Source organism: Pleurodeles waltl, chromosome 7 (assembly GCF_031143425.1).
Source record: "Pleurodeles waltl isolate 20211129_DDA chromosome 7, aPleWal1.hap1.20221129, whole genome shotgun sequence".
NCBI classification, from domain to species: Eukaryota; Metazoa; Chordata; class Amphibia; order Caudata; family Salamandridae; genus Pleurodeles; species Pleurodeles waltl.
The window spans coordinates 184,770,777-184,796,973 of NC_090446.1; the positions used below are offsets into that span (position 1 = coordinate 184,770,777).

The following is a 26,197-nucleotide window of genomic DNA, read 5'->3' on the forward strand; positions in this document are numbered from 1 at the left end:
CCTCCGTGATCTGTAATTGACGAGACGGCACTCCAGGCAGCTTAGCAAACAATATTCTTTATTTCAGATTATGCAACTTGGATGCTGAATTTAGCATCAACATGTTTCGGCTTTCTTCATGGCCATGACTGTGAAAGTCGAATCGCGCTGACGTTGAGTTCAGCAGCCAAGTTGCATTATTTGGAGTAAAGGATATTGTTTGCTAAACTGCCCAGAGCGCCATCTCGAGAGTTACAGATCATGGAGAATTCTGGCATATATATTTATATTTATAGAGAGTTTATAGCGACAGAGACTAAAGCTGTTGGGTCGGAAAGACAAAGAGAGAGGGAAAGGTCTGCAATTAGTAAAGGTGTTTAACAAAGGAAAATTAGGGATTTTGGTCCTAAGTCATCTAGGTACATTGATTTGTGAGTTACTCACCAATTGGGGAAAGCTCAGGGATGCTTCCTATGTAGGGGACCTGCATAAATTTTGGTTCACTGTCATTAATATCCTGGACCTTGATGATGAATTCAGATTCCGGCTCCAGCAGGTTATTGGTTTCGCGGTCTCGAGCCTGAGCTCTCAGGGTGTAGAAAGTCTTGTGTTCACGGTCAAGGCGTTCAGTTGCATGAATGTCCCCTGTGAGCTCATCGATGATGAAGATAGTTCCTGCACCTTCTCCTGAAATTGTGTATTTGATGGAAGCATCCCCTTCGTCGGAGTCAGAGTGAATCTGTCAGAGGAAAAATCAAAAAATTGTAAACGCCATTAAGTGGGCTACAGTGAAGTAAAATGGCTATTACTACGTTACAATCAGATGGTAAGTTGCAAAGACCTTCATCGCTCCAATCAATATTTCTCCATCAATACAAATGATAACCTACTCCCACTGTCTTTCACTCACTTTCTTTTTATAATCTTAGATAGTTTCCCTTCAGTACCTACTTTCTGATTCTAATTCTCAACAAGTTACACCTGAGCAGAAATGTCCTTTGTAAAATCCCACTCACCAGTCCACAGTCATATAAAAGAACATGTCTTAAACCTAGGTTTCCATGACTGTTAACCACCAACAACCAAAGCTACCCAATCCATATAATAAAACTAGTAATTCAACATCATACCAATAAACATACATTAAGCTGCCTCAAGTCAAGGGGAGTTGTCCACTTCCAACATTGTTACTAATCATACCCATAGTAATATTGTCTAAATATTTTTTTTTTTCATCATTGATACCAGTAAGCACATTACCATTGAGAGAGCGTAGTATAAATATCATATATTATAGACGTGAAACACTTACATTTGGCAAAGCAATATTAATAAATAATAATTAAAATGCATTAATAAACGTGAAGATTTACTCATTTTTTGAACACTAATGTTGAATAATAATAATAATAATAATATATATGCATTATTACAATCAAAACTGTATTCATTAAAACGTGTATGTCTTAAGTTTGCATGAGTTGCGAACTAGCCGTGTAACTCTCATTTAAAGCTTATTTTTCCTGCTTTTTCTGTGTGCGGACTCACAAATGACTATGACCCAGCTATTGTTCTTTCTGTATTAATTTGAAACACGAAGAAATCTTCCCATCCGCATGCTAGCAGTTTTAGTATAAAAGATATGTGCTTCGAAACAGTAATGGACACTCTCAAGGACGATGAGACGAGGGGAAAAGAACTCCTGACCCGAGACATGTGCCAAGATGGTGAAGTAACCCCGGACGTACCACCTACGAAAAATGCTGATTATGAAGACCAATTGAAAGACAATTCAATATCAAGAAATAACAAATGCATTACTTAATGAATAATTTGATTGGTTACCAATGATGGGGTGTAGTTAATAACCAATAGAATTTTAGGGGAATGTATTATGGAAAAAGGGATAAAAACTCATGACACAAGAGACGAAGTTCAGTTAGGAAGGGATGACATTAATTGCATCCAGAAACTCTGTCACTCTATTCGGTGATTTGAGACTTAGACAAAATTATCATAGCCTATAACCCGCCCTATTATACTTTCCTCCATATGAGGAGAGTGTCCCTTGATTCCATTTAGATAGATTGACGGTGAACCATCTGATGTCCTGAAGACGAAGACTGATCTTGAATGCTGACTTAACTCGAGGAGGGTAATTATAAATGCTAACAGAATCTATATGCCCTTCTTTCTAGGTACCAACTGCTGTATGTTTAATTAGGTATCTTAGTTAGATGTTTTCCAAATTGATGTTCTAAATTGTTTTGCATGAAGCCCAACATGCTAATGCTAATCTGAGGTTAGATGAGGTGTTCATTTGACGGACGGAACTGACGTGACTGACATGTAGCTATGCTGAACTGATATTCTGTTGTTTATCATGCACTATGGTCTATTCTCTTCTAATATATCTATTCTATGATTCTGATCATCGCATTGTTGAAAGTTCATCATGATTGCCACTTTGTGATTATGCTTTTATGCTTCTTGGTTTTAAGATTAATACGTTTATTATTAGATTGTAATCAATAGGGAATAAATTCACAAATTCTTCTTTCGAGGTGTGGTTATTTGAGTCAGAAAACAAATGAATGCGTCGAAGATTCTTTAATGGGTTTTGTGAAATATATGTTGATGGTTGGTAATTTCGTCTTACGGAGACTCACCACTGGGTCAAAAGGTTCATCGACCTAAAACGAGTCCTGATGTGTATAAATTAACATAGACGGACGCGTTAGCAGTTCTGGTAGCAGAGCGACGGTTTGGCCCTTGGGGGCCCTAGGACGGAGTTTTCATTGTTAATTTTGTTTTCTGTGATAATGAAATTTGGCAAAACGATGAGTGGCTAGGTTCACCATGGGCTTTCCTGGGATCTCGGAGCCTGCCTAAGATGAGTTGGGAATGTTCTCGGCGCCATAGTATGTTTGGTTAGGGTCTTTGCGCTTGCTCAAAGCTTATGCCTCTTGCAGGAGATTGTGAAGATTTGTGTGTATGTAGGCCAAAATAAGTGTTGTTTAGCAGGAGTGGGCGTACTCCACAGTATGAGAGTAGGGAAGTCGGCGTACTTCATGTGAATGCAGCGCTTATTGTTCAAAATTATCCACATGGTTGGTAAAGGTACAGGCCTGTTGAGGTCTAAGACTCCGGAGTAGGATGAAAAATATGGTTTATGTTGTAATCTGTGCAATTTAATAGGTCAATCGGGTGTGGTTGACAAGTCAAGTTTGAGTCACAACGTATGTGTGAAACCTTCGATGGAGATTTGACAAGTTCTAAAGTGCACTAGAAGGAGTCATTGACAAGTCGAGAGTAGGATTTGCGGGTCGAATTCTGCTTGCGTATGAGGGAACTGAGAAGGAGAGAGTAGCGGCCGAGGCTTCAAGTGAAATCTCTGTAAAGTTCTGAAGCGAATGTGTTACCCTTCCTGTAGTAAATTGGCAGATTTGTATTGTCATTTAAGGTGTCTGCAATAAATCGCATTAGTTTGTATGAGTTATAAGAAGTTAGTGAGGTGTGGACAAGCCGCAAGACTTTGTCAACTGCAGTGTGTATGAGTGTGACGTCAGTGATGCCGCGCTGGGATAGGTCAGATGTTGAGAGGGGTCGCGCACGGATTGGCTGCCGTTCGTGAGAGGCAATAGGGTGAGCAAAGGGCAGGTGAAGAGTGTCCTGGGAACTAAGCCGTTTCCTGATTAAATCTAAAATAAAATGAATTTTGTTAAGGCATTCAAAAGCGCTTTGAGGGGAGATGTGTACATCGTTGCAACAGATGGGGAATCTACACCGCCCGAGGGTACTCCAGCTTATACAGTTATGGAGGAAAAAGGTGTTGCACCCTGTTTGTGGTTAAAACAATGGCGCAAGTTGACAGAAAAAGAAGGGTGTCTAGCGTTTCCGGAACATGGGACGTTCAATCAAAAGGTATTAGAAAACTTAAGGTGGATGTTAAGTACACAGAAACCACCTCCGAGACCGGCACAATACGAGGCTCTAGCGATCTGGGATCTGATGGCTCTTAAACATAGGCAGGAAAGGTTTCACAGGAGATTGACAAGAGCAGAGAAATCGTATGCAGAAGCAAGATGGGATAACGAGAATAAGATGTGGAGACGGGGAATCGTAGATGGGTTAAAGCTGTTTCCAGCGATAACACAGGGAGAAGAGACACAGGGAAAGAAAGCTTCATGCAAAACTAACAAAGACTCAGACAAAGTTAAAGAACAAAAAAGGACCTGGGAAGAAGAGGATGATTCAGAGGATGAGGAGTTTATGGATAGGTTACTGCATGACCGACCACCACCTTATGCGGTGAGTGACAATGTTCCGAGCACTAGCTTGGATCCTGGGAACCAGACACAGGAGAAGGGAGTTACTGATACGGTACAGACTAGCGATACAGCTTTGATACAGAATGGTGACAGTGTACCTACTGCACCAGACGTACCGATACAGTTACAACCTCCACCGAAGATAAAAATAATTTATCCCGATGTTCCAATACTCGAGACTACTACGAACTTGGTGGTGCCGCCAGACCCGATATATACAAAACCAAGATTGTTTCAGATCGAGTCAACCCCACAGTTAGTGTCACAACCACCACAACTGATACCGGGGTATAACCCAGTAGCGGGTCCTTTGAAAGAACCTGCACCAGGATTATTAGAGCAGACCTATGGTGTTGAAGCTCCTAGATGCCTGGGATCAGGTTAAACACCTGCCGCAATATCACTACCTATCACTGTTGGTCCCCCAGTACCGTTATATGCCCAAGAGAGAACAAGGACATGTGAACAGGGAGTCATGACCCATGAAGCCATAAGAGGAGGGTCTATTAGAACTCCACAAATAATGGCCCAGGGAGGTCAGGTTTCTGAGCGATCAAGACCCTTAATGGACCTCAGTCCAATAGGGGCACCTCTTGAGGCAATGCGGCAAGCAGGTTTGGGAGTCTTGACTCCTCAAACCATGATTACAAATACCTCATATACTCCAATGATACATACAGGGAACATTTCACTGCAGGGTTTTACAGTACAACAGTTAAATGAGTGGTTAGAGAAAACTTGTACATCACAAAAGGCTACAGCAACTACAGTAACCGGAGTCAATCCTGAAAAAGAAAAACAAGATGAATACCTGAATCTGGTACGGCTAAGTGCAGAAGCTGCTGAGTTGGTGGAAGGAACAATGGGGGTGAACAGATTAGAATCTTACACTGAGGCAGAACTGAAATACTTATGCCCTAAGATTACCAAAGAAGTGGGAAAAATACACCAGAGATTAACGAATCTGGCAGACAAATACAACATCGATATTGGGAACACAAAACATTTGAAACGAAGCTACAGATTAGACTTCGACACAAAAGATTTTGAACACATGAGATCCGCAGGCATGAAGACACACCTGAAAGAATTGCTGCAGAGTGCGCAAGTCTGGGGAGCATTAGAGAAATGGGAAAACCGATGGGCAAAGAAAAAAGACAAAGGGAAGAGGAATAGCCCAGGGCCTATTGAAACAGCGACCACACCCAATCTGGATTCAGTAAAAATCCTGCCCATGAGAGAAACAGCTGGTGGTGTTTTAGTCCATGTGCCATGGTCCAGGGGAGATATTTTGTCCTTTACAAACGATTACCCGAGGTTGAGATAAAAACCGATCGAGTGGTATCAGCAGACAGATAGATTTGTGAAGCTCGCAAAATGTGTTTGGGAGGACTTGAATACTTTATTTGAGATTATTGTTCCACCAGATTTGTGGCTTGAGTGCAAAAGAGGGGTGGATTGGCCCACAAAGAAACCGGCAATGGATAAGGCGACAGGAGCACCTTCTGAAGAGGTGATGAAATATTATCATAAAGTGATTGAGTTTTTGAAACAAAAGGTGTCACCGAAGGTGACCGATTGGCAGAAAATCGACCGGACTTCGCAAGAGGTTAAGGAGTCAATACATGCCTATTATGAGAGATTGTTAAAAGCATTTAAACATTACAGTGGTACTGAAACGATCGAGATGAAGGACATGAATCATGTTGTGTTCAGATTTGTTGAAGGGCTGAGACCAGAGGTTGGTCAGATGATTAAGAACCATTTGATTTGTTGGCAAGCTAAACCGATTGACGAGGTGTTGCAGTATGCGAAATACTGTAGTGATGAAATTGAGTTAAAACAGAAAAAGCTGAAAGAAAAGGTGATGGTGATGCAGATAAGAGCTGCACAGGCTGGAATTCAGGGAAATGGTGTTCAGCAAATGATGCATCAGCAACCACAAATGAACGGTGGGTTTCAGGTACAGCCGAGAGGTAGAGGTCGAGGCTTTGTGAATCGTAATTTAGACATGAATAATGTTGTCATTCAAAATGATGGGCAAGTAGTGAAGAGGATGTCACCATGTCACCATGTCACGCGTGCGGGGGCATGGGACATTGGAAGCGGGATTGTCCAAATATGGTGCATGATGGTACAGTTCAGCAGAGCATGAATGTTGGGGCACAACAGAATCCACGAGGTCCAAGAATGAGACAACAAAATCAGAATTATCAAAATAATTTGACGCAGATGTCAGGGGTACACCCCATGCAGCAAATGCAGACGCCACGGTTCCAAACTGTGTCAGTACAACCAATGCAACAGCAGATTCCTATGGTGCCTAGACAGCAAATGCAGCTACCTCTAGCCCCGATGGGTCAGCAACAGGTGATGCTTCCTCAGCAGGTCACAGGTCAGGTGTCGAGTCAAAACAACACTGTACAGCAATTCCCATTACGAGGTGAAAATGAGACGAATGACGAATGGTCAGATGACAGTTCAGACAGTGAAGAGTGTAGGCTCGCAGCCTCATTAGAAGTAGATCAGAGAGGCCCATATGTAGAAGGAAAAGTGATGGGCTATAAGGTTTCATTTTTGGTTGACACTGGAGCTACACGCTCTACAATCCGCAGTGTGGAAGTACCAAGGTTACCTTTATCAGGACGCACAATACGAGTGGTTGGTGTGGCTAATCAGTATTTGACAAATCTAATTACCGATCCAGTACAGGTTGAAATTGGAAATTTCCAAGGCCTGCATAGGTTTGTCGTATGCGACTCAAGTCCAGTATCCCTGCTGGGAAGGGACTTACTATGTAAAACTAAATGTTCAATTACCTGTTCCAACGATGGAATAGAAGTTCAGACAAACAGTGATGATGAAGGTGATGAGGACCAGCTCATAGGAGGAGGGGAGACGAGCGAAGATTACCCTCTAATTACCTTATTCCCAGTGTTCACACTAATCGACTTACCTACTGACCTACAAGGGTCCGTAACAGAGAGAGTGTGGGATTTGACAGGAAAGGAGGTTGGATTAATTAAAGGAGTTAAACCAGTTAAGGTGCAGATAAAACCAAATGCAGAATTCCCACAAGTACCACAATATCACATGACTCAAGACGTGCTCATCGAAGTGACACAGATTATTGCAGATTTTCTCAGGCAAGGAGTTTTGAAAGAAGTTTTGAGCAGTCCATGTAACTCACCTATTATGGGTTTGAAAAAGCCCTGTGGGAAAATTCGGATTGTGCAGGATTTGAGAAAAATAAATGAAATTGTGATAAAATGCTGCCCTGTGGTTCCTAACCCAGCGGTAATAATGTTCCAAGTTCCTTGCGATGCTGAATGGTTTACCGTAGTAGACCTATCACAAGCATTTTTCTCAATACCACTGCATGAGGAAAGCCAGTTTCAAATTCCTAGATAAGGTGTACAGTTGGTGCAGAATCCCTCAAGGGTTTTCTGAATCGCCATCTATCTTTAATCAGATCTTAAAGAAGGATTTGGAACCTCTTGTACTACCTTTTAATTCAACTCTTGTGCAGTACATTGATGACTTGTTGATTGCATCCAAAACCAGAGACAGTTGCAAATATGATACCATTGCATTATTGAACCATTTGGGAAAAAACGGGCATAAGGTGTCACCTAAGAAGCTGCAGTACTGTCAGAAAGAAGTAAAATATTTGGGGCATTTAATTGAGAAAGGATCCCGAAGAATATCAAAGGAGAGAATAACAGCTGTCATACAAATGAATCCCCCAACAACAAAAAGAGATGTCAGGATGTTTTTGGGAATGGTGGGTTATTGCCGCCAATGGATACCCAATTTCTCAATCATTGCAAAACCCTTAATAAAACTGACAGGAAAAGATGTCAAAGATGAGCCATATACAATCACTTTGACAAAAGAAGAACTTGAGTCATTCCTTGAGCTGAAAGAATGCATGTGCAGGGCCCCAATATTAGGGATGCCTGATTATGAAAAACCTTTTCTGTTGTTTTGTCATGAACGTGATGCTTGTTCTTTGTCTGTTTTAACACAGGTCCACGGAGATGCAAACCGCCCTGTAGCATATTTTTCATCTACTTTGGACCCTGTCGCAGCAGCCCTACCGGGTTGTTTGTGAGCAGTTGCAGCAGTTGGTCAAAGCATTTCCCAATGTGAGGGCATAGTAATGGGATACCCTTTGACAGTTTTGGTTCCACATTCTGTTGAAATCTTGTTGACAAGAACGAAAACACAGCTCATGACAAATGCACGACTTACTAGATATGAGACGATTATTTTGGGATCACCAAATGTTACACTGAAAAGATGCACAGTACTGAACCCGGCAACTCTGCTTCCCAATGAAAATACAGAAATCAAAGAGGGGGAAGAATTTGAGCATGATTGTCTGAGGTGACTGACCTTTGTACCAAACCTCGCCCAGACATACAGGACACCCAATTAAAAGAAAATGATTGCATTATGTTCGTGGATGGGTCCTGTTTAAGAGATTCCACTGGAACATTAAGAGCTGGCTATGCAGTATGTACAATGTCTGGCATAGTCGAAGCCTCCTGGCTTGAAAAGGTATTTTCAGCACAAGTGGCAGAATTAATAGCTCTTACAAAGGCCTGCCATGCTGCTATAAATTTGAAAGTTACAATTTATACTGACAGTAGGTATGGATTTGGAATTGTACATGATTTTGGTCAGATCTGGTCACAAAGGGGTTTCATGACCTCTTCCGGATCACCTCTGAAAAATGGAGAACAGATAAGAGATTTGTTACATGCAATTCAGTTACCTCTTGAAGTTGCCGTGGTAAAGTGCAGTGCTCACACCAGATCACAAGACTTTGTGTCAATGGGGAATGATTATGCAGATCAGGTAGCAAGATTTTGTGCATTAAATTGTATATCATTCAAAGAACAGTGGGAATTGCTACCTCAGCCTGAAAATGACACAACTTTGAATCTAGCATTACAAGTGGTTGATACTTTAGATGAGTTAAAGACACTACAAAACCGTGCTAACAAAGAAGAAAAACGCTCCTGGCAGAAAATGCAATGTACACAAAGAGCAGATGATATATGGGTCTCAGATGATGGAAAATTGGTCTTACCTAATAGTCTACTGTCACAATTTGCCCGAATATATAATGGGCAAGCACATTTAGGAAGAGACGCCATGATCAGATCTTTTAAAGTTAATTGGTTTAATCCAAAATTCAGACATGCCGCAGAAATTACTTGTCACAGGTGCATTATCTGTCAACAGATGAATGCTGGAAAAGGAACAGTGGTAAATTTGAGCCACATTGGAAGAGCTGGAGGTCCATTTAATGGAATACAAATGGATTTCATTGAAATGCCTGTTTGTGGAGGATTGAAGTACGTGTTGGTGATTGTGTGTGTTTTCAGTCATTGGATTGAGGCATACCCTACACGTAGAAATGACAGTCTCACAGTTGCAAAACTATTACTGAGGGAATTAATACCACGATTCGGGTTCACGGTTTCTATAGAATCAGATAGGGGAAGACACTTCGACAATGAGGTGATCAAGCTTCTGTGTGCAGCACTCAACATCGAGCAGAAGTTACACTGTAGCTATCGCCCTGAAGCATCAGGACTAGTTGAACAGATGAATGGTACCTTAAAATCAAGAATAGCGAAAATGTGTGCAGCAACAAACATGAAGTGGCCAGATGCATTACCGCTAGTACTGATGTCCATGAGAAACACACCAGATAAGAAAACAGGATTGTCCCCCCATGAAATCCTCATGGGTAGAGCAATGAGGCTACCAGCGGTACCTGCAAATGCACTAGTGAATATTACAGATGATATGGTGTTGGATTACTGCAAAAATTTAGCTGACGTGATACGCTCTTTCTCTCACCAGGTAGAAGCTAACACGTTACCACCAATCGGCGAACCAGGACACTCTCTGCAAGCTGGAGATTGGGTGGTTGTCAAGAAACACGTAAGAAAATCGTGTCTTGAGCCGCGTTGGAAAGGGCCATATCAAGTGATATTGACAACCACTACTGCTGTGAAGTGTGCCGGGGTTCCCAACTGGATACATGCCAGCCACACAAAGAAGGTAACGTGTCCGGTTGAAGAGGAACTTGAAAATTCAGGTACAGCAACTTCGAGAGAAGAAGTCTCAGAATCAGAGATCAGTCAAGAAAGATCTGAGACTACAGGAGAGCCCGCTGAGAACAGCCGCGTCCCTCACACTATCAGAGAGTTCGAGAGAGGTGACGGAGTGCCAATCTCAGTGGAGGCAGCAGGAGAACAAAGACAAGGAGAAGTTCTCCCAGAAGCAGACGAATACAATTCAGAACCAGAATACAGTATTGAACAAGAAGGAGAGAGAGACGGAATAGTGACAAATCCAAATCAAAACGAATCAGACTCTTCTGATCGAATTCCAAGCCTATCGAGAGAAAACACCATATCACAAGAGGAGGGTGCTGTCCAACGTCCTGAAAGAAATCACCGAAACAAGACACATAGAGGTGATACATGGCCAGAAAAGTCGCCTTTTAGAATAAGAAAATTAACGAACGAGACAATAATAGAAGAAAGCGATACCTCACAGGTGGATGATCTGAGTGAAGGGGAACAGCAAGGTGAACGAAGATTAAAAAGAAAGAGAATAGCAAACCGAAGGTACACAGGTCCTGAATGGGCATATGCTACAACCTCTGAATGGCAACAAGAATTCTTGGCATTCTGTTTTGATCGAGAAGTACCTGCCCAATACTACGGTACCTGAAGGAAAACAACAGGAAAACTCTGCAGAAAATATATCAAAAGAAAAGAGACTTTATAAACCTACCGGAAAGAGACAATTAAACCTGGATTTGACTTATAAGAAACCTGATTACGACAAGCTGTTATCCTGAATTGACAAAAAGGGGGTCCTGGAGTGAGAGAAGACGCTGTAAATACGCAGAAAGAGTTTGCCATCTTAAGTTGATTGTTGATCTGCTATTCTGATTCTATACAAACATGGCTTATAGCAACAAAGGAAGTAAAGTGTGTGGTTGGTTAGGACTTATGATAGGTATTGTATGCGCAATAATGATTGTAGGAATGCCGTGGAGAGAGAGTGAAACTATTAATGCAACTTCAAAACCTGAGACTACCACTACAACTAATAAATTATCACCGTGGGAGAAATTCGAACAAGATACTAAACATCTTCATGAGGGAACTAATACGAAGAGGGAACTTTCTACTAATGTCTTCTATCGCTTATTAAATGAGTATGTGGAAACTATGGATACGAGAGATTGTTATGTGTGTACTAAAATTCCTTCATCTGTGCAGGAGGGGGTTACTTATCATAGTCTCCCTCTTACTTATGGAATTAGCTGCAGCCTGTTACTAACGAGATTCTATAATCAAGAGCATGAACAATACTTCTATTCGAATCTGGATGTTGTGTTTTCTTTTGTGCCTGTAATTGAATTCCTAAATAAGCTAGCTAAAGAGCATGATATAAAAATAGTCAGAGGATTCTTTGAGCCAACACTAACATTTGGAACTGCTTATGCACACCGCAACAATTTAACATGCTTACTGTCTTCTGTAGAGAAAAGCTTTTTAGATCACACAGATGATAAACGCAAAGCACTAAAAGAGAAATTAGAAAAAGGTTTAGAAAAACGTACTTATGCAAATTATTATGCTTTCACTGCCATTAAAACACAAGGCAAGTTAGCTATAGATGCATTACACGTAGCTAGGCTATGTATATACAGACCAAAATCTGATCAAGACAATTTGTTTGTGGGTACGAGTGAATGTAGGCATGTGTTTTTGTTTCAGAGTAAATGGACCTTCATGTTAAATGGACAAGACCCAGCGATTCCTGGAATCTATTACATCTGTGCGTTAAATGCATATTATCGTCTCCCAAAGGGATGGTATGGGACATGTTATTTGAGAATAGTTTTCCCAAAGATATACCAGATTGATGACTTAAAACAGATACCTAAATATTCTGAAATACAACATTCTAGACAAAAACGAGAATCAGTGGCTGCTGTCATTGGTGACATATTTGGAGCAATAATCCCATCAGTTGGGGTTATCTTAAATTCTATGAAAATTCAAAAGTTGTCTACTATTGTGGATAACATGCTGACAAACTTTACAGGAGCAATATTATTAATGGATACTGAACTCGCTGCAGAAAGAGCTATGACTCTTCAAAATAGGCTTGCTTTAGACATTCTTTTAGCAAAGAATGGAGGTGTGTGCAAAATGCTTAATGAACATCACTGCTGCTCTTACATACCTGATAATAGTAAGAAAATTAGAAACATGCTTACTAACCTGACTAGAAATAGTACAGATTTGAAGGAACTGAAAGAACCTGGAGTTTGGGAAAAGTTTGGAAAAAGAATTGTCCGGGTAGGAAACTGGTTTACCAATATTTGGAATGGTGTTCTTGCAAAAATGATGTTGGGCCTACTAATTGTTTTAATTTGTCTATTAGGATTATGGGGAGCATGCAAAATTAACGACAAAATTAGAAGAAACTTGTCAAAAAGAGTCAAACAGAATGAAGAAAGTGAAAGAGAGAAAATGTTTAATGAAATATGGGAAAGTTCACATAAAGGGCAAGATGTTGAAATGCGCATTATGCGCAAGGTGAAAAATTGAAAGTCAAGAATTGTGTGATGACGTGCGTCATCAGAGGAGGGACTGAGAGAGCGTAGTATAAATATCATATATTATAGACGTGAAACACTTACATTTGGCAAAGCAATATTAATAAATAATAATTAAAATGCATTAATAAACGTGAAGATTTACTCATTTTTTGAACACTAATGTTGAATAGTAATAATAATAATAAGATATATGCATTATTACAATCAAAACTGTATTCATTAAAACGTGTATGTCTTAAGTTAGCATGAGTTGCGAACTAGCCGTGTAACTCTCATTTAAAGCTTATTTTTCCTGCTTTTTCTGTGTGCGGACTCGCAAATGACTATGACCCAGCTATTGTTCTTTCTGTATTAATTTGAAACACGAAGAAATCTTCCCATCCGCATGCTAGCAGTTTTAGAATAAAAGATATGTGCTTCGAAACAGTAATGGACACTCTCAAGGACGATGAGACGAGGGGAAAAGAACTCCTGACCCTAGACATGTGCCAAGATGGTGAAGTAACCCCGGACGTACCACCTACGAAAAATGCTGATTATGAAGACCAATTGAAAGACAATTCAATATCAAGAAATAACAAATGCATTACTTAATGAATAATTTGATTGGTTACCAATGATGGGGTGTAGTTAATAACCAATAGAATTTTAGGGGAATGTATTATGGAAAAAGGGATAAAAACTCATGACACAAGAGACGAAGTTCAGTTAGGAAGGGATGACATTAATTGCATCCAGAAACTCTGTCACTCTATTTGGTGATTTGAGACTTAGACAAAATTATCATAGCCTATAACCCGCCCTATTATACTTTCCTCCATATGAGGAGAGTGTCCCTTGATTCCATTTAGATAGATTGACGGTGAACCATCTGATGTCCTGAAGATGAAGACTGATCTTGAATGCTGACTTAACTCGAGGAGGGTAATTATAAATGCTAAGAGAATCTATATGCCTTTCTTTCTAGGTACCAATTGCTGTATGTTTAATTAGGTATCTTAGTTAGATGTTTTCCAAATTGATGTTCTAAATTGTTTTGCATGAAGCCCAACATGCTAATGCTAATCTGAGGTTAGATGAGGTGTTCATTTGATGGACGGAACTGACGTGACTGACATGTAGCTATGCTGAACTGATATTCTGTTGTTTATCATGCACTATGGTCTATTCTCTTCTAATATATCTATTCTATGATTCTGATCATCACATTGTTGAAAGTTCATCATGATTGCCACTTTGTGATTATGCTTTTATGCTTCTTGGTTTTAAGATTAATACGTTTATTATTAGATTGTAATCAATAGGGAATAAATTCACAAATTCTTCTTTCGAGGTGTGGTTATTTGAGTCAGAAAACAAATGAATGCGTTGAAGATTCTTTAATGGGTTTTGTGAAATATATGTTGATGGTTGGTAATTTCGTCTTACGGAGACTCACCACTGGGTCAAAAGGTTCATCGACCTAAAACGAGACTTGATGTGTATAAATTAACATAGACGGATGCGTTAGCACCATCATCAAACACTGGTATTTACAATTTTGATTACTTATCCCCATAGTACTCAAGTGTAATATTACAAATGTACTCCACCATCATTAGCTGCAAAGTTACTAGCTCTTGGTCTTGATGACATACTTCCTCCAGCTTTAGTAGCCATCAACCATGAGTACTAGTCACACAATATCTAACAACTGTCCTCTCACAATAAATTGAGCTATCAGTCTACAGAACTGTTCACATGCACCATCAGATCAGTAACGAACTTCTAGCCATTGACCAGTGGCAGAAACCCGAACTAAAGCACGTCTATGACACTAACATTAATCTACATGATCCTCATCATACAACCCCGGCACAGTATAACAATAGCCTTCCACAATGTTATCCTTCATGACTTGTGCTTTGTACGCCTCAATGTCATGAGCAGTGCTAGACCTACACACATCCTCCTGACACTCGCCATGGTGCACAAATTCTATCTATGTGCCCATAGGACAGTCCCGCTCACGTTTCAGAGATTGCCTTCCATCAATATTAAGGACTGCGCACACAAACGCTTGAGCACACCCACTATTACTCGCTGATTTAATATGTTTACTAAAACCATTTGGCACTCCAACGCGCCACAAATCTGATTTGCAGCTCACATTATAAACGTAATATGTGTAATTAAAATAAGCAAACATACATTTACACATTTCTTTCGAGGGGATTACACAAGTTAATATCGTATTAAAAATAATCACTCAGAGCGTTCAGGAGGTGAAATCAAATAAACATCTACAATGAGGGGAAGGAAGGGGAGGGAGTTGGACACATACATCTGCAGACACTGATTTTCTATCAAGTGTGAAACGCAGCAATGCACGGCCTGGTAGTGGGACATTGATATGCAGGGCTAGACCAAAGCACAAACCTTGACCACTAAAACCACACAGGAGAACCAGTTATACTGTCCAGTGGGGAACCACCAAACATAGGACTATGTGGCACATCCGAGAAAGGAGACACAGTACTGTTGGTTATGTGATACATTTGGAGATAATCAAGTCTAGCATCGGAAAGACTCTCCCAAATAAAAGACATAATGGGAACAGTTATAGTGTTAAGTGGGGGACAGACTAGTCTAGGGCCGGATCAAGCCTATCAAAGAAAGGACACATGGTATGTCTAGTTGTACGGTTCAGTGGGGACGATCAAGCCAAGGGTGAGAACAACACTCCCAAGAAAGCACACACAGTGTAACTGAGTGTAGTGCCCAGTGTAGATGCTCCAACTTAGGGTTAGAACACACCGCCCCATTAAAAAAGGACAATTATACTCTACAGTGGGCAACAATGAAACCTACGGTAAAATGAAACCTCCCAGAACACAGTAGGGCTAGATAGATAAACCACCAGGAAAACCAAACCTTAGGGCAGCCCAACCCTCCCCTAGGCCAAATACCAGAAACCATAATCAAGAATAGCCGGGATTGCACAGCCTAAACCGGGCTGTGACAAAGTCTACAGAAAAGGCAAACAAAAACCGAACAAATCAAATGTTCACTCTAAACAACACCCAAACGGGGTCCATTTGTGAAGCCGAGAATTAACATAGAACCCTCGAGTGAGGTACACTGTACAGTCAAATGTAGGAGCTGAAGCTAAAGGGAGCACATGGGCAAGGAAAGGCACAGGTAGTGCCCAACACCTTCACAGAAAGGTCACCAACAACAAGGGCCAGTCTCAACCACCCTAGTGTCAGAGGAACCTGTTGCCTGACACCTCCCACCACTAAGAAACACAGACACCTAAGGCCAGATATCTCCCAGAGAGGGGCAAAGAAACTGAAATCCAAACACCTAGATACTTCCCACACAGAGACACTGAAACTGAGCACTGGACACTTCCCTCATTAAACAGAGATGCGGAAAACGAAGATAACACCCTTAATTCCGATTGAAACTGACAAATGGTGCGCATAGAGATCTAGTGGTCAACGCGTTCTGCAGAGAGATACTGAAGCCAGGAATCATAACCATGACTAGAGAACAGCTCCGGACACTGACTCCAGAGAAAAGTATCCCTCCCCCACCACGCAGAAGAAACGTCTAAATCCTTGGCCGTCGCCACACAAAAGGGATACACTTACATGAAGGGCATTCGGGAAAACACATAGAAAAATCAAAAAGAGTTAAAGATAAGAACAAATAAATAATTGCTACAAGGTTAAAAAAAATGGTCAATAAACTGACAGTTTAGCTCTTTCCATCTAGAATTTTTGCCACGCAAGGACCTTGTTGCAAAAGAAGTCTGACAATCTGTCAGATACCTCTATCGAATTCCACTCTGAAACACAGTGTACCAGATAACATGCTAATAAAACACCAAGTTTCAAGTAAAATCAATAATTAAGAGTATGCAGTTAGGGCAAGTGGGCTCGTTGCTCACTTGCAACGTCATGCTCCCACAGCTCAATAAATAAGATAACGCTAGCAAACCGAGAACACAACCTAAACACAACACCTGTCACACAGCATCACAAACTGAATCAGATTCTAGTCTGCAATGCTAAATCTGGGAATTTATTGAAAGTCTTTCGACTGCCAAAAATGCTACAGCGTTGTACCAGTGTACAACTGTGTTTTGTATAAATGCAGAGAACACAGCAACACATCAAGACAATATTTAGCTGGTTCTTTTTCCATTGAGTGCACCCCTTTCCTAAAATTGCAGGCCCAATTTTCTAATTGACCCTACTCCAAAAAGAGATTGGTTTTTAACGTTAGATGCTCACCACTCACGCTTTGCGTTGTGCCATCACCGTTCGCTTACTTTTGCTTGAAAAATACGTTCAGACTTCATGTAGGTGTGAAAAGCCAATTTTTCTTAAACACTAAACGACCCAATATTTAGTCAGACACTTAGAATAGCTATCTTTCAGGAGGGTAGATATTTAACCTAGTTAGTTATCTGAAAAAGTGTCCTTTTGCCATAGTGTTGGGTCTGTATACTCTAGATAACCTCACACTGAAGGATGCCTGATTTTAAAGATCGTTATAAAATGAGGAACAGGTCTGTCCTTGGACCTTAGAGCCCGCACTGTTTGTAACACCAGATAGATTTATTTTTGCTCTGTGACCTTAGCAAGTGAGATATATGTACTAAGTAGGTTATCTTTACTGTCAAAATCCCGAGTTCGGATCTCTGTGTAACTTGTGGGAAAGCTTTGGTCTCAGAGGAAAGAACATGAAGGGCTCATAAACCTATTAACTTTCTCTGCATACTGAAGTAACAGTCTGTAAAATCCTTTCTAACCTGAGACAACCCTACTGTCAAAAGACTTAGCCTCTAAGCTATTTGTAGGTTGAAGGATAGCTTGGATGTCAGATGTTTTAGATTCCCAAATCTTTATAACCTGAAAGATATATTGGCTGTCTTGTGCTTGAGCCTGTAACACTTTGCCTATTAGAAGGGATAACTTTGCTGTGAGATGCATAGCATCAAAGATCTCTGTAACCTACATCAGTTTTCTCTCATGAGAGGCCTGAAAGTGCAATATTTGTGGGTAAGTTTGCCATCATATGCCTCTGTCTATAGGCTCTCTCCACAGTGAACAGTGTTCAAAGGCCTAAATGGGTGAAGTCTGTGATAGATAGATAGATAGATAGATAGATAGATAGATAGATAGATAGATAGATAGATAGATAGATAGATAGATAGATGATAGATTTCTGTAGGGGTCTTTAGCTAGTAAGATCTCATAAACATGAGACTTTGGTTTTTTGTCCAAACCTTGAGAAGTCTGAGCAAACTGTGGTGTAACTCTGATATCTGAAGTCTATTTCTGTATTTTCTACATTTCCAAAATGATTAAAGAAGCAGTGGCAATCAGGGATTTTTATGGGGCAAACTGCCAATCTCTCCTATTGGCCAGAATATTGGGTACTTGACCTGCAGGGAAAGCTGGGGATTCGAAATCTGCCATTTTATCACCTGGTCAGCTTAGCTGAGTAGATACGTCAAGGTTATATGATGGCTGAGTCAGATACAGCACAGAGCATGTTAGAGATGGGGTATGCACCTAAGCCAGGCAGTCACTTTAGTCAGGGTAAGGGAACTACATACCCAAGATAACCCCTGCTCATTTCCTTGATAGATTGGTCAGAGCAGTTAGGCTTATCCCAGAGGCAATGTGTAAAGCGTTTACACAACATCCACACTCCAGTGACACAAGAAATACACCATAAAAGAGACTCCGCACACTATTAAATGAAAATAAACTGTATTGAATATAAACCATAGACCAATAATTACTTTGCCAACTGGGCAATTGTCAAACCGTCATAGTGCAATAAAAGAAAAGGGTTCTATGTTGCACATGTCATAAAAATAACACCTCCTTGTGCATACAAGGCAGATACTGAAAATATGCAGGTCACCCTAACAAGACAAAAATGACATTTAGGCCCACATTTATACTTTTTTAGCGCCGCATTTGCCTCATACTTTGACGCAAAAGCGGCGCAAACTTACAAAATACAATTCTATTTTGTAAGTTTGTGCCGCTTTTGTGTCAAAAAGCGGCGCAAATGCGGCGCTAAACAAGTATAAATATGGGCCTTAATATTACATCAAGTCCTGAAATACAGTACAAACAGTGAGGGCATAAAATGTCATTGTGAAATGCAAATCATCAAGCTATCCCCCTTCCAAAACATCTTCTACATGAAGGCCACCGCGCATCTGCGCTTTATTTATAGGTCATACAGTAAGTGGAAATCCACCACATCAAGTACAGGAGTTTCTGCACTCCTACCACCGTAATTACGGTGCAAGGGTGGCTCAGCAGAAACAAGACCTCTTTCTTCTTTCCTGTTCTGGAAGCCACTGGTGAGTGAATGCCTTCTCAAAAGGTATGCCCCAAATATGGGGGAGGGAACACACACTTCTCCTGTCACCAAGGGGAGACCCTGTCGCCCCCCCTTCCAGTAGTGATGATCTAGCTCTCCACAAGACTGGGCACCGGGGGCTCTGCCACCCATGGCACAACACGGGATGCCAGGGCTGATGTTAGCCTCTCGGGCTCGTTGGCGGGCTCAATCTCCTGCACTTCAGGGAAGAACAGGAACTTGCCCATAGGGATGGCCCCAGCACAACAGGGGCAACTATACAGTGAAGGGTGGCTATCCACAAATGTGTGGTGTAGCCGCTAGCACCAAGGCAGCACCGGTCTGATCCCTCAGACCGTTCTGACCACCCCATGTCTCCAGGACCCTTCTGGGGCCTTGCGGGTGACGGTCCCATTGGAGACCTCTTCTGGTCTTGGATGGGTGTCTGTCGCAGTCCCCCTCAGATGGGGGGACAGTCTTAGAATTGGAGCAGGGAAGTGCTCACTACGCGCTTCAGGTTACGTGAAGGACAGCAGTCTCCGTGCTGTCCTTAGGGAGGGCCATTCTGATCAGCCCAGCTGAGAAGGGCCCTCTCAGCCCACACAAATACCTCCTGGGCAAAAGTGTTTGCCACACACTGAGGGCCACAAAGGGGGAGTTAGGAAGCGCTCTCACAGCTCTAAGTCGAGGGGCACAGCCCCAAGCAGATACCAACTGTAGAGATGAGGCCCTTCAGGACCCCCAGGGTCCCCACAGCAAGCAGTGGTGGGGGGTCGCCAATATGCTCCTGGAGAACAACTGGGGTTGCACTGGGCAAGTTGGCAGTCAGCAAGCCAGCAAATAGGATATCTTTGCAGAAAGGCAGTCCTTCCCTCAGCCCAACAGGCTAGTAGTCCCAGTGGCTAACCTTTCCGGCACAACAACAGTCTATGGCCATGTACAGCATGTAGATCCAGCATCATCTAGTTACAAATTCCACGCAGTGTCTTAAAACAGGGGGTCACAGCCCCTCTCCTGTGATCTGGCAAGACTTTGAAAGAGCCTAAGAACTGTACAACACCCCCATTCAACAGCAGCCCTGGCTCCAGACATCATTAGGGGGTAAGCAAGCCATTTATGTGAGGGCTGGATACAGCCTATACAAATGCAAGTAAGCGTACCCCGCCTCCCTCTCTCCCAGCCCAGGAAGACCATTCTGCATGCAGATGTAATCCTGTTACATCTCCACCCTCCCTGTGTGATGGCTGTCTGAAAGGGATGTACAATGCCCAGCTGTCACCCTACCCTAGACGTGGATTGGAGTCAGACTGCAAAGCACAAGGTTCATAGTCACAATGAAATGACCTCTTTCTGAAAGTGGCATTTCCACAATAGTAATAAAAAGTCCACCTACACCAATAAGCAGGATTTCTCACTACTATTCCAAACATACCAAACATGCCACACTATTCTTCAGAGATCAGAAATTACCACTTAAGTACCTTTAAGGGAATTCCCAATGCTAGCCTATAAGAGGAGCAGGCCACACAGCAGTGAGAAACCAAATAGACTGTTTGTCACTACTAGGACATGCCACATAGTGAAGGCACATGCCCTCCCTTTTGCTTACACAGCACCCTGCCCACGGGGCTACCTAGGACCTGTCTTAGGAGTGACTGATATGTAATAAAAAGTGAGTTTCAGGCTTAGCAAGTAACTTTAAATGCCAAGTCAATGTGGCAGTAAACTGCAGTGGAAGGCCTGAGACACGTTTGAAAAGCTACTTCTGGTGGTAGCACAAGCTGCACTACAGGCCCACTAGTAACATTTAATTTACAGGCCCTGGATGTATGACATACCACTGTACAAAAGGACTTAGAGGTAAATTAAATGTGGCAAACAAGAGTAAGCCAATCATACAAAGTTTTAAAGGAGAGAGCACATGCACTTTAACACTGATTAGCAGTAGTAAAGTGCCCAGAGTCCTAACACCAACAAAAAGAGAGTCAGAAAAACAGTGGAGGAAGGCAAAAAGTTTGGGGATAACCCTGCAAAAATGGCCAAGTCCACAGAACTGAATAATGATAACGATTCATTGCAAGCCAGGATTTATTTTCTTGAGGGTACCATGTTGCCTCTGTGTGGTATATTTATTACCTCTTAACACGTTTTTGGGGCTAGAGGAGCTGTCTGAGTTTTTTTGGGGTGAGGGCGGCTGATGCGAAGCTGTGAGTATGGCATTAGAGAGGGTACCATTTATGGAGAAACACAGGTGGTGTGCAGTCATTTATGTGGCAAATGTTTGCAATCAGGGAAGTTATTGGATCTGGGTACACAAGAAAAGCGATGCTAACCAGGACAGGACCCTAGGGCTTACGACACAGTGCATAGATACACAACAGCTACAGTTAGTTTTGTCCTTATTTATGTGGTTATGCAGGTAGAGCAGGGGTACTATAGTTCTGAATAGGGATCGCAGACAGGCTGCAAGCAGCAATACCATCTATAAAGCAATATAGAGAAACATAGCATGGTGAACACCACTAAAGTACCCTGGCTGAACTTTGTCACCTTAAATAGAAGAGTATAAGCCATTGTGAGGTTTTAGTAGTGAATTAATGCACTTGTTAGCTTGAATCATGCCCTTCAGATGATAAAAATAGGGTTCCTTAGGTAGCAGTTTGAGAAAGTGCTCCTCCAGATAAGCAGCACCCTCGGTAGGGAGCATCCTCAGCCAACGGTGTACCCCAAAACAAAGTAGGTCTGCCACCCGCTCCCAAATCTCCTCAGATATGGCAATGGTAGTAGCATGAGAAAGAAGTACTACTCAACATCAGAATTGAGGGTTGTGTGGAAAGCATCCAGAATCACCACGCTGCTAGGTCTGTTTTGATCAGAGCTTGCAGGTACTGTGGACAGAATGAGGTGCATCAAGCACGGAAAACCTGAAACTTTCAGTCTCACACGGTGAGATGCATGACCTCATACCAGAAATGGCACCAATTAAGGCCAACAAGCCCCAATCAGAAAAGAGATGGGCTTGCAATACACTCCCAGTTCAATCTCATGAAAGCTCGACCTTCAAGAAGAATCTCACACTAAGGGTAAGGAACTTATCGCTATAGGTAATTATGTTCAATTGTCAACAATGTAGAGCAGAAATAAAATCAAACCACAGCCAAGTTCGCCATATGGCAGTGATAGTCACAGACTAAACAAAATATCCAGGGTGACACACCTACACAGGATCAAACACTCCACTTTCATCGTACAAGGCAAACTCAAGGCCAAGTTCAGAGAAGAGGCACACAGATAGAAACGCCAGGAAAAACAGGTAAACTCAAACTGCACCAAATGTAAATGCTCAGATACAAGGTCAGGTTGACACCCATAAAATCCCTCAGACATACTGAGAGAAAACTCTCAACAGAAGGGCCAACTTAGTCTTTGGCCAGGCACATTTGCCCTAACATGACTGTTACACCTGGAAGAAGATCTTCCTTGGTTTCTGGCAATGTCTGTGCTGGGGATAGGCGAGACATTTGCCACTATGGACTTAATGGAAATGGAGTTAGGGTTTTGCCTTGGTCCACAGACGACCAGCAGTTAAACACAATAACTTTGTATTAGAATGCCGAATGAAAATAATCAGCACAATTTCACAGAATTTACAAGCTCAACTTGAATATTCTCAGTACAGATGCCAGTCTTAGCAAGAGCCATTAGAAAATATTTGTAACTGATCACCTTGAACTTACATGACCCATAAAGAGTACACACAACAAGAAAAATAGTGTTAAATAGGAAATTAATTGTGGCATTAAATTAGTCCTTGATAAATCTTACTGCACCTCTCAACTAGGGGGTAGGCATAACTGGTGTAACACTCTCTAGTATAATTACTTGTTGTTACTGCAAAATTGCTCTTAATTATGGAAAATTACAAGAGAAGCCTGATCCAGCATTTAGTTCTATTTTCTTAGCGCAAAATGCACTTAAGCATCCAAAGGGGGTTTGAGGATGCATTTCACGCTAAGAAAATAGCAGTAAATTCTCCAGGACATGACCTGCAGAAGCTAGCAGCCGCTCGCGCTCTCATAGAGCATATTTATGATGCCCCTAGCTCCACGTTGCACCACATGTGAGTCATTTTTTTACGCAAATGTGGCTTTAATGTGGCATTTCCCACGTACTCGCTAATGTGGACACGACCACCATGGTGCAATGTGTTCTAAATACAGCCCACACATGGTGTCGTTACGGGGAGGCAATTGGGTGCTAGAAAAGTGGCGCATCATTTTCTATAAATATGCCTCTTACTTCGTTGTTCCTTTGCTCCTGCAGTAGGAGTTTGGCCCCAAGTTACGCTTAATCATTCGAGCAGACATAATTGTGTATTTTTTGGAAATCTGCATCAAAAGAGTAATACATGATTTCGGAAAATACTTCAATTACTCCGGAGTAAATAAAATTGCATCCAGGCCTACTCTCAACTGGAGTTCCAGAAAGATGTGCAGTGATCCCACAAGCTCATTCAAACAAGAACACTAAGGGCCAGATGTAGCAAACACTTTGCGACTCGCAAACGGCAAAAATTGCAAAATGCATTTCCGAGTCGCAAATAGGAAGGGGTGTTCCCTTCCTATTTGCGAGTCGCAGTGGTATGCAATTCCATTTGCGACCGCGTATGCGGTCGCAAATGGAGTCGCAGTTACCATGCACTTGAAGTGGATGGTAACCCACTCGCAAACAGGAAGGGGTCCCCATGGGACCCCTTCCCCTTTGTGACTGGACCCAAAACTATTTTTTCAGAGCAGGCAGTGGTCCAAGGGACCACTACCTGCCCTGAAAAAATCCGAAACAAAAGGTTTTTTTTTTTTTTTCTAAGTGCAGATCGTTTTCCTTTAAGGAAAACGGGCTGCACTTGGAAAAAAAAAACTGCTTTATTTAAAAGCAGTCACGGACCTGGAGGTCTGCTGTTCCCAGCAGGCCTCCATCCCTGTGAGTGCCCAGAGTCGCTATGGGGGCGCAAATTGCGACCCACCTCATTAATATTAATGAGGTGGGTCTTTGCGACCCCATAGCGACTCGCAGAAGGTGTCTGAGACACTTTTCTGCACACCAAATTGCGACTTGCAATTTGTGAGTCGCAGGGACTCGCAAATTGCAAGTCGCAATTTGGTATTTTGCTACATCTGGCCCTACGTTATGAGAGGAGTGGTGTGAGCAGACGAGGATCGGTGCAAAGAACCTTGGTAGGACACATATATTCTGAACTGTAAACAGCAGTGAAATGATTATTAACCAAGAAAAGAGCTAGGCATGTCATAAGTATAAGAAGAAAGGCGAGAGGGAGAGGGAGAGACAGACAACAGAGAGATCACAGATAGACAAGCATCCATTGAGCCCAGACCACAGACACGTGAGCAGAGTAGGGGGACTCAAACAGCTCCTGGAATAAAAGCCTAAAGTATGTTTAAATGAGGCGCCTTCCTCGGTGAAGCTTCAGCACGGGAGGAAATACAGTTTAGTGGCTTACCTGTCGTCCTTGGACTCAAAGGATGTGGGCACGAATCCCTGCGCAGGGACGCAATTGAAAGCCATGTGATTCTAAGCAAACCGTTTACAGTGTATTGTCTCTCAATACCATGACAACATAAAGTGCCCCACTGCTCTCCATGTTTCGTGCTATAAATATTCATGGACTTAGCAAGATTCATGAAAGAACTAAGGAATGATGAGCACATACAGGCAAGGCAACCTCAGACTGACAGCATCCTAGGAAGATGGGGGCCAGCAGCTCCTACTCAGGAAGAACAACTAAAAGGTAACAGCTGACAGCCAACTCCACTGGAGCAAAATACGCGGAATGGTGCTCACAGACAATAAAGCCTCGAACAGCTGAGGAACCATGAGCACTATTGGGTAAGAGCAGCGGAACAAAAACCGATTCTGAACACTGAGGTGAGCACGCTGGAGCAAGAATGTATTCATGGTGAGCACTAATGGGTGCAGGAGTTGGCAGGTGCACCCTTGATGGTCGTCGGCGGTGGTGAACACTGGCCTGCCCAAGGAACATTTCAGGGCTGTTGCGCAGACAATGGCAGCATCAATGATAGCTGCAGGACGTGGCACAATGCACCCGAGTTTAGAAATTGATGAAATGTTGTAGAAGGAACTTTTGTGCGAAACAAGGACGATGAGTGTCACAGATTTTTATCATAGTGTCTCTTGGCACATGTATGAGAATGAGCCAAAAGGGAATTACCACAGGTTCTCATGCAGTGTAACAGCGCACAAGCTCTGCAATTACCACCACTAGACCAGTGTACCTACTTTGCACCAGTGCATCAATTCTGCACAATTGCATTGACTCTGCAGTGTACCAAGCATGCACTAGTGATCCAGCTCCGCACCAGTGCACCAACTTTGTACTGGTTCACCGACTCTGTGCAAGTGCAATAACTCTGCACTACTGCACCAACCATGCACTATTTCTGCAGCTCTGTAACAGTGCACAAACCCTGCACCGGCATTCCACTTCTGCATCAGTGAACCACTTCTGCACCAATGCACCAGCTCTGCACTAGTGCACCAACTTTTCGCCAGAGCTCCAACACTGCATCAGCGGACTGATTATGCACTAGTGCACCAACTCTGTAAGCATGCTGCGTCGGCTTAGCAGAGGTGTTGATTCCAAAAGCAGTTTTATATCTGCTGCATCTAAAGTTAATTATTGTATGGAACTAGTGCATTTTGTTGTAGAGAGTGACCATCAAGAGCAATACAAAGGTCAAATTGGGTGGGATCTGTGGAGCTTGGTACACATACTTTTACAATTTAACAAAAACAATTCACCAACACT

The 26,197-nt window shown here is 42.2% G+C and overlaps 1 protein-coding gene across 2 annotated transcripts in view; it reads right to left on the bottom strand.

The window, feature by feature from the left end:
* The window catches only part of CDH22 (cadherin 22), a 1,297,615-nt gene that overhangs the window by 784,762 nt on the left and 486,656 nt on the right, over window positions 1-26,197 (bottom strand). For both annotated transcript variants that reach the window (XM_069243533.1, XM_069243534.1), the window contains one exon: window positions 424-718. In XM_069243533.1, coding sequence (XP_069099634.1) covers window positions 424-718 — 295 coding nt within the window. The remainder of the gene's footprint in view (window positions 1-423; window positions 719-26,197) is intronic.